Genomic DNA, 17,615 nt, shown 5'->3' with positions numbered 1-17,615 from the left:
CAAAATTCAAAAAAGTCCATAAACTTTCCAAGTTTTCAATGACAAACAGAAATGCTGGTCAATACTAGAACTCCTCTTCTGCGGCCAGCCACCATTTGCAACACCTCAGCTAGGTCATTATACAGACTTCTGTGAACCCCTGGTTCAGCTTCAGTAGCCTTAGACAGACTAAACATACAAAGCACCTTGAAGTCCAGGGAGAACCAATTAAAAGTCTTTCTGACAGCCTAACTAAACATACTTATAAGAATGTGGGGAAAATGCAAACAGAAGACAATTACAGAAAACGAGAAAAAGGAAAAGCTATTGCAGCATTCATTGAAGAGGGGCTGGAATGTCCAAAATATATTGAATTCTTAAGGTAAAAGTAGACTGCTCTCACCAGAGGTATCTTATATGTACTGATCCATTTTCATCTTCAGGGAACCAGAAAGATCAGTTCTTTTCTTTCCAATGCAGGTCACTGTAATTTATATCATCCTGAATGTAAGCACAGAACAAGCTGCAGCAGGCAATAAGTCTCAAAAAAGACAAGCTGACATAGTCAAATTATGCATATGCTCAAATGACCCAGCAATTTTTACTTTCCAATATACATTCAATATATACATTTCCATTTATTAGCTCTTAATAGCTATCAGCTTATTACCTCTAAGAAAATCTCATACTCCATGACACTACAGTACTGCACAATGCCAGACAGACTTAAACAAAAAAACAAGTCCAGCTTCTCTGGCAGCATTCTTTGGCAAGTTCCAAATCAATTTCTTTTGGCAAGGAAATGTGTGGCCTTAGCCCAAACTGAAAATAAAATGTTCAGGGTTAAGGTGTCCTGCTTGAATAACTCTTCAGTAATAGTTTCAATCTTTTCCCCTGTCAATGGACTTATCAAACAAGAGAGACAAAAAACCTCCACAATTCTGGAATACAAGAATGATGGTTAAGCTGAGAACACATTCAATTTTTTTCCTCATGTTCAGATTCCAAGACACCAAATAATCCTGAAACACAAAACTGAATTTTGGTTCAGTCAACAACATGATTCAATAAAATTCTTAATTATTAGCAAATTACTAAAAGACAAACCCTCAATTTTCCTTACTAAATGGTTTTCACACGTACTGTCATATATTGATTTTTACTGCTTCTATAGACCAACCTGTTTTAAAAATTCTGGTTAAAGACATGACCCAGCTCCACTTGACAAGAGTGCATTCAGAGAAGGCTATTTTCTATGTATCATATAGACAAACAAATAGATTTAATAACCAAAAGTGGGAGTTTCATTTTTCAGATATCTCTAAAATCGGTAACAAAGGAACTTCAGATGCAGTAAAAGAAATAGATGGATAAAATATTTTGAAGACATTCTGAAGACAAAATAATTTTAGGAGACATTCATCCCTCTTACCAGTCATCCCTCAGAAATCATAGAATCATAACCTATCATATTCTGTAACCATAAACTTCGGTAGAAGGGAACCAAGCCCAACTCCTGGCCCTGGTCCAGGACATTCCAAACAATCCCTCCATGTGCCTGAGGCATCTTTAGAATCTCACTCTCCCCACAACCATGGGATGCCCCATCCCAACTGCAGAATCTGGAACTTTCCCTTGTTAAACTTCATGCAGTTGGTGATGTCCAGCCCTCCGATTTGTCAAGGTCTCTCTGCTGGGCTTCTGTGACTTCAAGTAGACAACAGCCCCTCTCAAGTTGATGCCATCAGGAAACATAGTAATAATACTAAATAGATAAAAACAAGATGCCCAAAAATAGTAAATGTTAAAAAAATATTAAAGTAGAATACTGTTACAGGAATACTCTGGATTTCCTCATGTGTCAAAGGAAAAATATTCAAACTTCAAACACATGCAGTTTAAATAAACTGGATTCCTCTTCACATTAGATTAGGTCTTTTTCAACCTATACCTAGACAGCTCCCTCCTGCAAATCTCACCTTTCAAGTAAGCCATCACCTTCTCAACCCTGCAGAAACATCTAATGATACATCCTAACCTATGAAACTTTTGAAAATTGAGAAGAAAAAGTAAAGCCAGAGTGCAGGAGTCTTTATTATTGGAATATTACAAGGAAAGGACTTTGATGTTTGACTCCAGTCCCTCTTGATTTCCTCTTTCCATGCAAATGAAATCATTAGCCATTTTACTGGAACATAAATTGTACTCTAGTTATAAACAGAAGATAAGTTAGTGGGGGAAATCTCTGAAATGTTCTGACAGTCAAACACAGGAATACTTTAGGAAAGTACATATTACATATTCTACAAAGCACAGAACTCTTGACAAGGAACTTGTCAGGTATTTGATTAACCTGCCACTGCATTTAGGAATAAATAACACACAGCAACTGATGTCAGAAACTGAAAGCACTAAAGCCAAATGTTGCTGCCCATGTTTTCAATGCCCGTGTGCCCATGTACACATGCACAGGTTACACAGGAATATCTTTCATTAAAATGAAGATAATAAAAATCCCTAAACTTTCTAGACAGGAGGCGACTAGCACACACACACCACTGAAACCTTATGAGACCTCTGATTATAATCAACATTTAAGAGTCTGACTGCTCATTTAGAAATGAAAAGTCCAACTTAGAATCCTAACTTTCTTCATGATTAACTGTATACACAAGCAGACAATGACTTCAAATATTTGCATGACTCTTGCAAAGCCACCTTCTATCAGTGTCCAATCTCTGTTCTCCATATTGGTGCAAAATTAAGATGCAATTAGTTTGTTCAATAATATTTGATTTCAACAAATTGATTTCTACTCTACCTCCTATTGTCACTGAATGTAAAATCTGACATTTATATGAAAGAAATGTTTAATTAGAATTTAGTGTCCCCTAGGGCTGGATTGAGCCTGGGTGGCAGCTAAATCCCACATAACTGTCCCCTCAGTCACTCTGGCATGGGGGGAGAGAAAAGGAAGACCTTAAGTGAAAAAACAAGTTATGCCAAACACTTGCTTACCACCTCCCACAAGCAGACTGATGCCCAGGTGGTCCCCTAGCTATGACTGCCTATCCCACTCTCTCCACTCTCTTTTTATTGCTGACCATGGCACTGCACAGCCCGGGGTATCCCTCTGGCCAGTTGGGGTCTGCTGTCCCCCTCCCCCAGCTGAAGGGGTGGGCAGAGTGAGAAACAGAGGTGGCCTTGATGCTGTACAAACACTGCTCAGCAACAGAAAGCACAGGGTGTGTGTTATCACCTCTGTTTTGTGTTATCAACATTGTTTGGTCAAAAATAAAAAACATGGCACCATACTAGCTGCTATGACGAAAATGGACTCTATCCCAGACAGGTCCAGTACACTTTTCTTAAAAACAACAGGAAAAGCCTGAATCTAATATGTCTTTCTAATACAGACAAATCAGGTCCAGGTGCAAACAATTTTCAAGACAGTATCTCATAATAATGCCATGTCAACATCTTTGTTATGAGGTTAAATAAGAAGTCTACCCACTGCACTGTTCTCTAATTGAAAGGAACAAGTTCCTCCATTCAGTATTTAACATATACTAACTGTAAACTGAAAGGCACAGCCATAGTTTGCAGAAGCTGCTAAAGCAGGAGTTCCATTTAAATATCCAGCTCAGGCAATGTAGTTGCAGTTAGCCCTTCCTGAGTGATCAGTACAGACAGAACATCCACCTGACATTTACCTAAAGCTGCGCAATGAGTGTCTTATACTGCAGGTCACTGTGCCCTGCAGGAGACAGAATACTGAAATTACAACACAATACACACAGAATGCTTCTCTCATGTTAGACACTGCCCAGTATGGAAGTTACACAGTAAAATCCGGTGTCTACTGAAACAAAAGAAATGGAAGTGCAATGTGCTCTGCAGGAATGGACAAGCTCAATACAAACCACCTTGTAAAAACCATGTACAGAAGACAGTCTGTCACTTAAGGACTCTAAATAACACAATTACCTGATGCTATCCAGTAAGATGGTAAAGGCAGATGACTAGGAAGCATATAGCAAAAAGCAGCTTACAAGTGCTTAAAAGAGTATCAGCAACAGAAAGATATGCAAAAAGCCTGACAATTAATTTCCCAGTGTGATGAACAAATCCTGTAACATCCACAAATAAAAAGAGATCTTTGAATATAACACCTCTCCCATTATAAAGATCTAGCTTATAGGATGTATTATCTTGATGGTCCATCACAAACATGGGAAGAAAAAGGGAAGAAAAAATGGATGAAACGCAGCAGTTTAGCATAGGTTGTACTGAGGGAGGTGGGAAAGACTTGGCATGTACCATGCTGTTTCACACTCGGACCAACAGCACTGTGATTTTGTGCTGCTATGCATTTGTGCTCCTACTCATCCAGGTTTACATACTTGGAGGAAGAGAGCAGTTGAGAACTATTTTATGTGCAATCCCATAATTCTTTTGTCTGAAAAGCGCAAGTGAAACCATTCTGCAGTAACATTTTATCAATGTTTCTGAGAGAAAGCAAGTTACTGAAATTTATCTAAGATCTGTTTGCAAGCCAGAAATAAAACAAAAACAAACCAGTTAAAAGTGGTACATGGCTAGTTAACTAATTATTTTCTACTTTTACTAAAACTTATGAAAAAAATTACTGAGAATGTTGTGCAGAGAAAACTAGGCAACACATTTACTCCAAACTACCTTCCCCTCTTCCCAGTAATGCAAGAGAGATGAGTATGCGCTGTAGTAATTATTTGATCTGTGAGAAAACAATCTTAAATATACTGTCTGCAGTATTTAGTCTGGTCAATTTACCCTTGCAAAGAAGTCCATTACATGGACCTTGACTAATTATAAATGCTATCTACATAGCAATAAATGTTATCTACATTAGGATTAAAGAACACCTGAAAAAACATTATATTAACATTATAATATAAAACATTATTTTCAGTTTCATGATTATTTCTTCTAGCAGTAAAGACCAAAATTTTTTTTACATATATACTTCATTCAAAATGTTTAATAAAAGAAACTTGCTAAAGGAAGAGGAAGAAGGGTTACAGCACATTTTAAAGAGCACTCAAGTTAAAGCTTTGTTTAAGAGTACTTAAAAAACTGGAAAGCACTACTAAAAAGGCTCTGTCAATGTTTTTGTCTTTGCCCTACACCAAACAGCTTGCCATAAAAAAGGGATTTTGCCACACTCCAAGTTATCCACAGAAAAATAATATGGATTACAGATTAACCATTCTATGAAAGCAGGGATAACCACACTAAATGCATGCAAATGATTCAAAATCAGCATATCCTCAAGAGAGGCAAAAAGCAGGATTTACCCTGCAGCACAGTAAAGAGGCACTTTACTCATCTTGTAGCAAAGAGAATTGGGGTACTCCTCCTCCCACACCTCCTATCTTCTCCTAGTCTAGGATCTAGTAGTTTAAATATAGACGTGAAATAAAAAAATATAAAAGACCAGAAAGGTAGGCGATTATGAAAGAAATAATTTTTCACCACAGACATTACACACTTTGTTGTTATTAGGCCCTGAACATTTGAGAAAAAGCATGTCTTTGTCCAGGTTTCAACACATTCATACATCACTCTTCAACTGCAATGTGAATGAATTCCCAGTAGACGGCTCTTCAAGTTACACTTGTTTGTCTCAGAAATTTTCCAGCAAAACTTGGGCGCTCCCAAGTTGACATTCAGACTCCTGCTGAAACTTTTCATAAGGCAAAAAAAAAAAAGACTAAACGGATACAAAGACAACTTTTCAAAATGTGTTAATTTCTTACAAATACAAATCCCATTATGTATCATAGTATCCGTTTCACTAAGTCAAATCTTAAGAGCAGGAAAAACACTGCCCACATTTTAAATGTTTTCAAAATTCCTGTGTCACCTTCCACACAAGTACCTTTAAGATTAAAGTAAAAAATGCATAAATCAACTGAGACACTAATGTTTTTAAGAATAAAGAAATTACATTTTAATACTAATCTGATCAATACAAAATAGCCCATCTGAAGCAGGCACACTAGTTCTCTAATAGCTTACTTTAATACAATGAAAAATACAAGCTGGAGACCTTCATGTGACCTATCTGGACACAAGGCTATGCTGCAAAACCATATTTTCAGCAATAAATGAAATTTTTGAAAGCCAAGCATAAGCAACAAAGATCCAAGATAATTTCTGTACCTAATGAAGTTATTTAACATTACTTTACTCCCACAAGTGACATTTTAGTCTTCAGCTAAGAAAGTGTAAAAAAAATCTAAGAAATAGTTAATGTTGCAGTAGACTGCAGTAGCCAGGTATTTTTCAGCATACTTTACATGAGCACATTCTTTCAGCAAGCGAGGAATAAGTTACAGATCAAATACATATTTTATCTTGGTGGGCGCCAGGTCTCTCTAGCTGCTTCAATTTGTTTAGTTGTGGCAATTGTATAGAGGATAAAAGCACCTGAGTGCACTGCTATATTTGAATAGATTCCCAACAAATACCAAAAGAAAATTTCAAAAAGGAGAGAAAAAAAAAACCAAAACCCAAACCCACAACCAGAAGAAACCCTACAAGGATGAAATTCAGTGGAGCAAGTTACACAGCAGGACCACCTCACAAACCTCTCCATTTTTATGGGACTGAATTACAAGATGTCAGGAGGACCTGTAATGAAACAGCTACCCTGTACTCATTTCTTAGCTATCATTTTAAAATAAGTTGTAGAATAGAATGTAACTTCCAATACTTATCACTCCCTTCTTTTGCTTCAGTAGTTCTACACTATAACTCCCTTTTACTGTGGCTTTGACCTATCCTATCACAATACCAGTATTTTACCTAATACAGCACTGGTTTACCTCAGTGTGTGCTTTTCATTCCTATAGCAACTGGCTATTGGTCTGCCTTAAATGGGTGAACCTGACTCTTTTTTCCAGACATGTTTCTGGATTTCCAAATACATGCAGGTATTGTGATGACTCCCTGAAAAATTTTAGCAATATATTTTCTTCCAGTCTATTATTACCTGCTCCTCCAAGGACACCACATCTGTCATGTTATGCAAGCATGCACATATTTCAGCACATATCCATTATAACCTGTCTTGACTTTGGAATAAACAAATAGTTATGTGTACACAGAAAATACAGATTGAAGAAAAATTGTTGGTGGAAAAGAGCAACCAGAACACATACATTAGGTACAACTTCATTAGGCCAAACTGGTGGAGGACACAGCATTAACAAACAAAGAGGCCATGTACAAGAAGCAATGTACAAAGGCAATTAATTGTGCTCAGACATCAGGAATAGAATTGAGAAGTGGTGTGCTTGTTTCACAGCTGCCAGAAATTCCCGTCACCGAATCCATACTGCAGCAGCAACCAGACAACCACTCTGAAGTCTTGCTCTGGTTGTTTACAACCATTACACCACCCTGAAAACAGGATTCACACGAGTATCTAACAATCTCCTGGAAACACTGAACTCATCAACACACTAAATGGATCTTCCTGAAGAAATGTGTCCAAATTGCAAGACTCTTCAATGTACACTTAGAAATTATAAAGGTAGCTCCATACATGTGAGGTATTTTGTATACAATTTACATTAAGTTAAGCCACATCCACTAGTGTTTAAAATTACCTAAAAATCTGATAGCTATGTTATCAATTAATGTATCAATGAGTGTTCTGAGAAAGCAGCTATTTTTAGGCAAACATGTGCTTTGGCCAAAACAGAGTCCTTGTTTTTATATTTTTTATTTCTATGTTCTTTGGCCAATCCAGTCTATTTCTTGTATTTTTTTTTTATTATTTTAAAGTAAACATCAAATTGTTTTATCATGTTGAAATAAACAGGAAGGATATTCTCAGCTTTAAATTTACAGGCTTTCAATCAAGACTGTGTCTCATAAATTTGCCTTTGCCTGTCCCTTAGACTTCAGAGTTTCACAATTACACTTTACAAACCCTATATTGCTCTTCTTTGCTTGCTCTCTTGAGAAAGTCTCACTCAAATGCTACAGTAAATTAGTTCTATGGAAGTAAAGACTTAGAAAAAAAAAACATTTTAAGATGTGTAAAATAAGTTTTACTTATTGTTAGAACAACACAGAACAAAAAATATTCATACTGGAAAATAAGCCTAGTTTTATTTCCAGATTTGGAAGGAAAATGCATGACAAATGGTTTAAATCATGTGCCCTATACACAGGGGCACAAGCAGGCCCAAAACCAAAGTCCAAATCCCAATGCTTCATGTCTAACAAAGCCCACAAAGAGGGTATGCTACAGCTCCTGCATTTAAGCCCCCTGCCCTAGAGATGAAAATTATTTCTGTCTGATGTCTCCACTGCAAAATCCCAAGGGAGTTATGGATATCCACGCCACTATAACCATTTAGTTCCTTTTACTATACAAAGGAATATTAGATCATCTACAATGTATGTCACTGCTGTGCTTAGCAAAATCAGATAATTTATAACTTTGATGCACACCATTGAAAAGGTAGACTTTTAGACCCAATGTTATTACAATGCTATTGTCTCTTGATACACCATGAAGATCTGTGCCACATATTCCTCCTGGGCAGACACAATGCCCCCTACCTTAAAATCTTTACAGCGTAATTCCAACCTATTCAACTCGCTCCTGGTTAAAAAACAGGCTGAAAGATCACCCAGTTTATACCACCTTCCTCAAGGTAAGGTATCCTTAGCCAATCCTGTCAGCAATCTCTCTTGCCACTCCTTACTTTGCCCCAGCTATTCAGGTGTGCAGAAAGAGAAATGCTCATATGCATTCAATTCAACAAGCCTTCAATTTCACATGTAGAAGCAGAGATCACTATCTCCTGAGGTTATCAGGATGCCATGGCAAGGCCTACCTGAAAAAATGGCACTACAAGAATATGCTCTGAAACACACAGTCTGAGACAGAAACAAAATGCTATTGTAGCAGGTATATACACAGATCAGAGAGTCACAGAATAAGCTGGGTTGGAAGGGACCCACAAGGATCATTGAGTCCAACTCCTGGCCTTGCACAGCATCATCCCCAAGAGTCACACTAAGTGCCCAAACACTGCTTGAACTCAGTCAGGCTTGGTGCTGTGACAAGTGTTAGAAAGCAAATGTTCACCAAGAAAATCACTCTTTGTTCACTATCAACCAGAAAATTTATTTTAGATGTAATGCTCTGTCAAAGAACATATAACTTACCAGCTTCCTTCCCATATTACCTTGTCCCTCTGAACAGGCATAGTTTCAAGAGACTTCCATTCAAATCAATGAACTGGATTAAATTATTTACTTGTCACACAAATTAAAAAACAAAAGCAAGTTTACTTGACAAAAAAAGAAAGGCTGGTTCCCTAATCAAATCCATAGTATATTTCATACCTAAAATAAGGATGCATTACACTTCAATCATATGCTGTATCAAATTAAACTGCTTCCCTGATAGAACTCTCATTCTGCAGTGTGTATGCTTTCTATACTGACTGCCCTTTTTCAAATGAAAAAAAAAAAATCCAACACACTGGTGGAAGTACACCTCTCTCAATGACTTGCTCACAGTATCATGGCAAACTATTAAGCACTGAAATCAGTAAAAATACGGAATTACATAATAATACCATTTCTTCATTTTGATCCTCTTCTCATTACTCACAGCCCATTTTTGTCACATAACCCTCCCCTTAATTTTAAGATATTTTTCATATTAATTACTCTGCAAAATCTTAGTATAAAAGGGCTGCTCAGCATCCTAGAGCACTTGAGGACCTCGTAAGCACCAGAGTTCTGTCTCAAAACAAAACCAACGCGAGTAGAGGGGTCTCCCACATTAGAGCAATGGACAAGCCAAAGGAGGATAAATGTGCTAGGTTCACCCAGGCCTTCAAGTCCAACGCTGGCCCTGGCCCCCATATCCAGGTCCCTATCTTGCCCCAGGCCCTCTATATTATCTCTCGTATGTATTCATGACAGCCTCTCTGTGAACCCCGCAGCCAAAGGGCAGTGCTACAAACTCTGCCGAGTTCCCCCTCCCCAAAATCTGTGCACCTTTTCCCCACCACCTCCAAAACACCAAGCCTGTTCCAGCCACATCATGTCCCCCATTTCCCCTGCCCCCAAACCCACAGCCACACTCATTCTGCAGCGCCCTTGACCCCATCCCATCAGGTTTCCCTTCCGCACAGCACCCCCCACAAAGCGGTGTTCCCTCGGGCAACCCCTGCCCAGCGCCCCCGGCCGCACCTCACGGTCCTTGAGGCCCAGGAGCAGCACCTCCTCCATAAGGGTGAGCCGCGTTTCCTTGGAATCGCCCTTCTCGTCATCACCGGAGTCGTCCCGGCGCCCTTCATCCTCGGGGCCGCCGCCGGCGCCCCGCTCCTTATCGGCGGCGGCGGCGCTGCGGGAGGCCTCGGTCCGGCGCTGCACCAGCCCGGAGCTGCGCTGGGTCAGGGAAGTCATGGTGGCGGAGAGAGAGAGAGCGGGGCTCGGCGGCGGCTCGGGGAGGGGACGGGCCGGGCTGGAGCCGCTCCGCCCTACGCGCCCCGGCCGGGGGCAGTCATGGGGAGCGGGCCGGTCCCGGGCGGCCGCGCTGGCGGCGGCGGCGGCTCAATATGGCGGCGCGGGCTGATGTCAGCGGAGGATGTGGCAGCGCCGGGCGGGGCGGCGCCGGAAAGGGACCCGCGGCTGAGGGAGCGCGGCCGTGACCCGAGGCGGGCGCTGCGCTGTTTTGGGGTGTAGGGTTGCGCTTCCACAAGTGCCTCGTTAACATAGCCGCAAGTCCGATTGGTTTCATACAGTCGTTAAAGTTGGAAGGGACATTCGACACAATCCAGTACAAACCGTCCGCTCAGAACTGCCCCTGTAACCCCTAAACCACATCACCCAGCGCCGGATCCAGGACCTCCAGGGATAGTGACTCCAGCACGTCCCTGGGCAGCCTGTTGCAATGACTGACCATTCGAGTTCGGCCACAAAACCGTGTCCGTCTGCTGGTGCAGCCCCCCAGCCCCTTTCCCCTCACACGGAAAGCGTTCGAGGCCGGGTGGATGTGGGGATGAGCAGCCGGGGCTGGTGGAAGGTGTGTGGGCCCAGGAGCAGGGCAGTGACCATACCCTTGCGTTCGGCACTGGGAAGGCCGCACCTCGAGTGTCCTCACGAGACACTGAGGTGCGAGTCCAGACAACTGCAAGGGAGCTGAGGAAGGCTCTGCAGCACAAGTGTGATGAGGAGCAGCTGGGAGAGCTGGGGGTGTTTGGAGAAAAGGAGGCTCAAGGGAGAACCTTATCACTCTTCACAACTCCCTGAAAGGAGGGTGTAGCCAGTTGGGGGTCTTCATCTTGTCTTGACAGGACTAGAGCTTCTCAAGCTGTGCCAGAGAAGGTTCAGGATGAACATTAGGAAGCATTTCTTCACAGAAAGGCTGATTGGACTGGACTGCCCAGGGAGACGGTGGAGTCACCATCCCAGGAAAAACTGGATGTGGCACTCAGTGCCGTGGTCTGGTCGACACAATGGTGTTCTGCCACAGGTTGGACTCAAAGGTCTCAGAGATCTTTTCCACCCTGGTTGATTCTGGGATTCTATGTCCCTTTCCATGGCAGAGGGTTTTAACTAGATGATCTTTAAGGTCTCTTCCAACCCAAATTCTGTGATCCCATGATTCTATGTATAAATACATGTATGTACCCGTCAGGTGAAGTCAGGTTAGTTCTCAACAGTTTTCATTTCAGATTTCGGAGATGGAGTCCCTCAGCTCTGCTTCGATGGGCATCTTTTCAAACCTTGAGCCCTTTTGTATGTGGCACACCAAAAATTAAAAAAAAACTCTTATCAAGGCTAAATCCCATGTAAGTTTTCAGGCAGTGTAATTTATTGCAGAATAAAGGTGTTTAAAGGTGTTTAGGCAAGGATGACTCACACTTTTTAGTTCACATTAAGAATACTGCATTTAACCATATTGAGATACATAAATACAAATATATGTAAAATATGTACTTAATATATAAATAAAATATGTGAATAAATAGGGGGCTGTTTTAGTGAGTTGTTTGTTTGGTGTTTTAATCTGTTTCTGGGTTTGTGGGGTTTTCTTAAACTGGACCCTGTTTACGAAGAGCTCTGAGTCAGTCTGGAAGTGACTAGCTTTCATTATTTTCCACACCCCCAGTTCTTGCATCCCCTGCTATTGTGATTCAGTGACAATTTGGTGCAACATAAGGAAGAGTAGCAGATGGACAGTCCTGATCCCCAGAGGATCTGGATCACTCACACAAGTGTTCACTGATTGTTCCTCTTCTGGTTTTTGAGGCCCGCTGATTATTCACAGTTGACTTACTGTGCAATGTTCTGATTGTTTTTTTTAATCTGTCTCAGGTTTTTGTTAATTAAAATGTCCTGCTGGACCAGTTCAAATGCCAAACCAAAGCTGAAGGAAGTGTCACTGTTATTTTTATCAAATTAACGTTTGCTCAAAGAGATACCACCATAGCTCTATAAGATATGTTTCCTGGAAATGTAATTTCTGAGTTGTAACTAAACTCGAACATTTTCTAATTTAGTCCTATCTGAGAAACTTGGATATTTTCCTGAGGACTACAGTCCAGATGACAGGCAGTCATATAATTAACCTGGGTCATTCCCTTCCCCTTCTTTTAACATAGTTACTGTATTAGCTTTCTTCCTGTTCTTTGGAGCTCTCAAGGTTTATTGAGAGTCATATTTAGAGATCAAAAAGAAGTTCCAAAAATCTGTTTCAAAAACCTGTCTGCAAGCTATCCTGGCTTACTGGTAAAAATTACTTAGCTGTAGTGCTGCTGCTGAAATTTTTTTCAAATACTGTTACTGGAAATAATTTTATCTTTGTCAAGCCTGATAATATTTACCTTTTTTCCCAGAATACAAAGCTATTTTTTGAATCTATTTTCTGACAGGACTTTAAACAATTCTTATATTTGACTTTAGTAATATCATTGGTATAATTTGCTTTTTACCTACATTCAATTCACATTCAAGCATGACTTACATTTTCTCTAATTCCTATCTTAAAGTAATTTTATCATCTCCATTTTTATCAATAGAATGCACTGTTTGGGCTATTACAATTATTTTCACTTTCCCACTACATTACTGTGGCATATAAGTACATTTTCATTTGTCCTGATTGCATTTTAAAGGTTAATTAATGCAATGTCCATTATCAGCTCATAATTTTTTCTTTTTTTTTTTTTTGACCCTTTCCTGAAGGCCTCAAAGGACTCATCATTACTTTCAGTTTTGTAAAAATCAGTCTTTAAAAATAGTTTCTAATTCTATTATTGATTTGCCCTCTATGCTGTATTTTGTTACAGAAGTTAACAAATTAGGATCACTTATTATTTTTTTAATAATTTATCATTTTTTGTTGATCAATTTCATTTTTATTATGATGAAGAGTCCTTATACTTAGCAGTCACTTTTTTGCCGTAGAAACTCAGGTGTTTGCACAAACTGAATGATGTAATTTCAGACAAATGTACTTCTTCATTATTAATTTCAGTTCTGACTCCTTACCTGATGAACGTAAACTAAGAAGTTCAGTGTGAATCAAATTTAAAAATTGAATTTTGGGCCAATTAAATTGTATTTTTTCTTATAGCATTGCAGCACTGAGACACAAAAACAAAATTTGAATGAAAAGGATGGCAAACAAGATGTGTTTCAGCACATGATTTTATTGTTGATCCTTTCTACACAGCTGAGAGCTGGTGTGCCAGAGAGGAGCACTCTCTGGACACTCACCTTCGTCATGACCTTCATAACTGCAATTTCTTTCGCAGTGCCAAGCAGTATTTGAAAAGTATTTTTGAGTCCTGCATGGCTTTATCAGGAGTTCAGAAGGCTGTAGCCCCCAACACTGCAATATGTGGTTTATGTTGTTTGGGTTGTCACTGGGCATCTTGTTGGGTACAGACTCCCTCCCCCATCCCAATGCCAGTGGTATCCAGAAAGCCGAGGCCCAAAATCTTCAAAATGCTCTGTTAAGAAGTAATAACACAAAAGCATAGGCTGTGGTCTATAGATAATTCATCTTGCAGTAAATTGACCTTGTAATGCATCACAGTTCATCCTTACGCCCCTCTCTGGCAGAATGCAGCAGTCTTCTGAAGTAGCTAGGGTATTTTTAATTTACTGCTGGGAGGTTGAAATAAAAAGGAATAGAGCAAAGGTATGAATCTGAGTCTTACTTTCTGTTGTGCTAGTTGCACAACTGATTGCAAGTGTGTGTTGGGACAGCAGGTCAGGAAAAGAATAAGTTTATTTAACACCTGCTGTAGGAGCTCACATTCTTGTAACTACAAACAAGTGTTTCACAACTTGAACATCAGGAGCATGACACGGAGCTGATTGAAGTGAGAAATTGCAGATGCCTCAGCCAAACAGATGTGCCAGGCTCTGGAACTTCAGACACAAAAGGATGAATCCTACTGCTCCTGTCAAAGCATCATCACAAGATATAGGTGGGCAAATTTTCTCCTGAAGAAGTTAGATTTATAAGACGTGCACGTTTTGAAGCTGACAGCAAGAAAACAGGAGCTGTTTTCCAGAAGAAGGCTGCTGGCTCTGTTATGGCTCCACTATCCAGCAGTTTCACCAGTCAAGCTTGTTTGCATTCCTCCTGACTGTGTCTTCCATTCCCTCCCAGTGAAAGTTTGACACTCCCAATTAGGAGACTAAAAACAAGTGTCAGGTGGAGCCGTGGCCTGAATCGCTGTGAGGATTTGACTTAAAAACAAGTGGAGAAAAAGGCCATGTTCCCCTGTATGGTTTCAGGGATCTATTGACAGGGCAGTCTCACATACAGGCGCAGGATTGTTGCACAGGAAGGAGCACTGTGCTGGAGTACAAAGTATGGAAACCCAAGGACCAAAAAGCAACAGGAATTCCTTAAGGCAAAAAAGTCTTCAATGCTGTGCTGATTACAGACATGCTGCTTGAGTGCTAGACTAGACACTAATGCCAGCAAAGAACTGGAAACAAACTGTTGTGAGATTTGTTCTATCCAATATTATCAGTGTGATCTCCAAGAGCAGGATTTTCACTTCCCAGAAAAATCAAGATGCTGAAAGAGGTACAGAGTGATGAAAGAAGGAGAAGATCAGAGATAAGAGACAAGTGAGTGGGCTTGTGTGTGATACTGTATGTGGGAAGAAACCAGAGTCAATGATCAACTGACCTTAGAAGTTGTGTCTGGTACACAGTGATCATGTAATACTGTCTCTTTCAGTTTCAGCTGCACCTGTTTTAACCATGCTGTTGTTTTGGTTACTAAATAAATCCTTCGGTAGCCAGTGCAGACCAGCTGGGTTTTTCTTCTTGGTTTTAGGAATGGATTTTCCAACACTAACTTCAAAATATTCTAGGATAGAAACCACTTACAGATGACTCTTCCTAGCTGTACAACAAACTCTCATTTGGCTTTTAATGCCTAACTGTTTGGACATTGTTTAAATTGTCAATTTATAAAGACAAAAATTACCAATGAACCTTTTCTAATAGCCATTTTTTAAGCTTCTCCCCTAGGATGATTCAAGGACAATGTACTAGGCTTCTCAAAAGTTTGTGTATTTAATTACTACTTTCAGCAGCACAAATTCAAGTGTTTAACTAAGCTCAAATAAAATCAGATGCGGCCACTTAGTAAGAAAATTTATCTTCAATTTATCTTCTTAGACTTCATCTAAGTCTTTTGACTTAAAAACCAGCTCACGCTACTTTTAAGTTTTGTATCTACAAATACTATAAATTGTGAATTTTTAGATAAAAAGTGACTGGCATTTTAGGAAGACCAAATGCAGACATGAGAAAGTGCTGTGCACATTTGCTCATTTAAAAAGCATTTTTTTATCTTGACTATTTCCAGATACTCTTATTTTCTTGTCTCCAGGAGAGTTCAAATGACTGCTACTTCCTGAAATCTTTGTATTGTAATAGCATCTTTCTCCTTGTATCTGAGTGAAATTCTTCAGCAGCAATGATCTGTACTGGTTATTTTAATACTACAATTACAGTACTGAAATCATAAGGACAAAATTATCAAAGTGCTGTTTGTAATTGGGATGTCTTTTCATTTCTACACAGGGGTCCTGTTCAACCAGCATTCCTAGGAAAAATGTGCAGTTTTCTTGACAGATGTTTATTGTACAAAATGAGTCCTATGAAGCCTTCACCAAAAGTGTCTTTGGTATTTCGGCAAAGTTTAAGATGTTTAATGCAGGGAATTTTTTAGAAGTTCAGCTTTGAAAAGTCTTTACTTCAAGTCCTAATGTAACAAATGCTTTACTATCTGTTCCTTGTAACGTATAAAAATACTCATCAACTGATTAAAAAATACATCAAGCCAGATGGCGCAAAGAAAATGTTTCCACAGGGTTGTAATTTACAAGATAAATAGTGATTAGAGCAGCATTCATGTTGTCTAAATAGAGAGCACTTGTGTGCATTCGGAGTGTGTGTAGAATAAATGTCAAATACTCTTGGTAAGTTTACACCATCTTGTTATGACCACAGACCCATGCAGAGAGAATGAAATAATGAGTGGTAATTTTAGAACTGTAAATATGAGGCAAACAGAGCCATGGTGTCACTGAGGGAGAAAAGTACAGATTCCAGGAACTAGTAGTCACATGAACTTGGAAAAGGTGTGTGAGCAGCTGGGAAATAGAGGGAAAATCTAGAAGCATTTGGTAGCAGCCATCGCTGAGCCTCTATAAAAATTTCTGTAAGGGAAATAAAGCATTCACAAGTTACCTTGCTCCTGAGAAATCAGCTAAGTGTGTTGCACTCCCTGTGCTGCTCCTGGCAGAGGTGGCACACCCTGCTTGTGCAGGGTGATTTGTACTCCTGATGGCAGACAGGAGGTAGTGATCACAGGGAATGCCAGAAGGTTTTTAAGGCTGGCATGGATGTCAATGCCTTCCATAGTACCTTCTACCCAGGGAGCAAAAAACACTGATAAACATTTGTAGATTAAATCTACTGGCATCTCTGGGAGCATGTCTAATTATTAGTTTGCTGAAGTTAGCTTGAAAACATGGATGAATGCAATCCAAGTCAAGTTCTAGGGAGCACTCTGTCTCACCATCTTGCTATGAACTGCCTTGCATTGTTGACTATGAAAATGGGAGAAAATTCCAGATACTTTTTGGGGAGGATGTAATTGCCCTTAGCTGGGGTAGTTCAGAAGTGAGACTCAGCATCAGAGCACTCCACAGTGCTACCACCAGTAAGAGACGCTTTCGGGGTGCTGGACAGAGACATGGCAGAGACCTCTATAGTCGAGTTAGATATTAGTAGTTTGTTTCAGGTCGTGGGAGAGAGAGCCCTGCTAGGAGCCAGCAGATGAAGCTCAAAGCAGGCTCAGAGGGAACAATACAAAAGGGAGTAAAATATGAATACATGATTTCAAGGCTTAAGATTGCTAAGAAAGAGACTAACAGAACAGAAGTGAGAGAGCCGGGGAAAAAGGATAAAGAGCAGGAAAGAGCAGGAAAAAGAGCAGCAAAAGAACGTAGTAAGAGAGACAAGAGAAAACAAGAGAAACAAGGGAGACCAAGAGAGTGTAGCAAGAGAGC

The 17,615-nt window shown here is 39.9% G+C and overlaps 1 protein-coding gene across 1 annotated transcript in view; it reads right to left on the bottom strand.

The window, feature by feature from the left end:
- The window catches only part of GOLPH3 (golgi phosphoprotein 3), a 31,746-nt gene extending 20,338 nt beyond the window's left edge, over nt 1-11,408 (bottom strand). Inside the window, exon 1 of the mRNA XM_023943947.2 lies at nt 10,249-11,408. Within this exon, the coding sequence (XP_023799715.2) occupies nt 10,249-10,464 (216 nt within the window). The 5' untranslated portion in view covers nt 10,465-11,408. The remainder of the gene's footprint in view (nt 1-10,248) is intronic.
- Nucleotides 11,409-17,615: the final 6,207 nt, after the last annotated feature.

The sequence above is a fragment of the Cyanistes caeruleus genome, chromosome Z, assembly GCF_971803275.1.
Source record: "Cyanistes caeruleus chromosome Z, bCyaCae1.hap1.1, whole genome shotgun sequence".
Classification (NCBI taxonomy): Eukaryota; Metazoa; Chordata; class Aves; order Passeriformes; family Paridae; genus Cyanistes; species Cyanistes caeruleus.
Note: the sequence above shows the minus strand (reverse complement) of the source record. Positions and strands in the feature narration are given on the sequence as shown.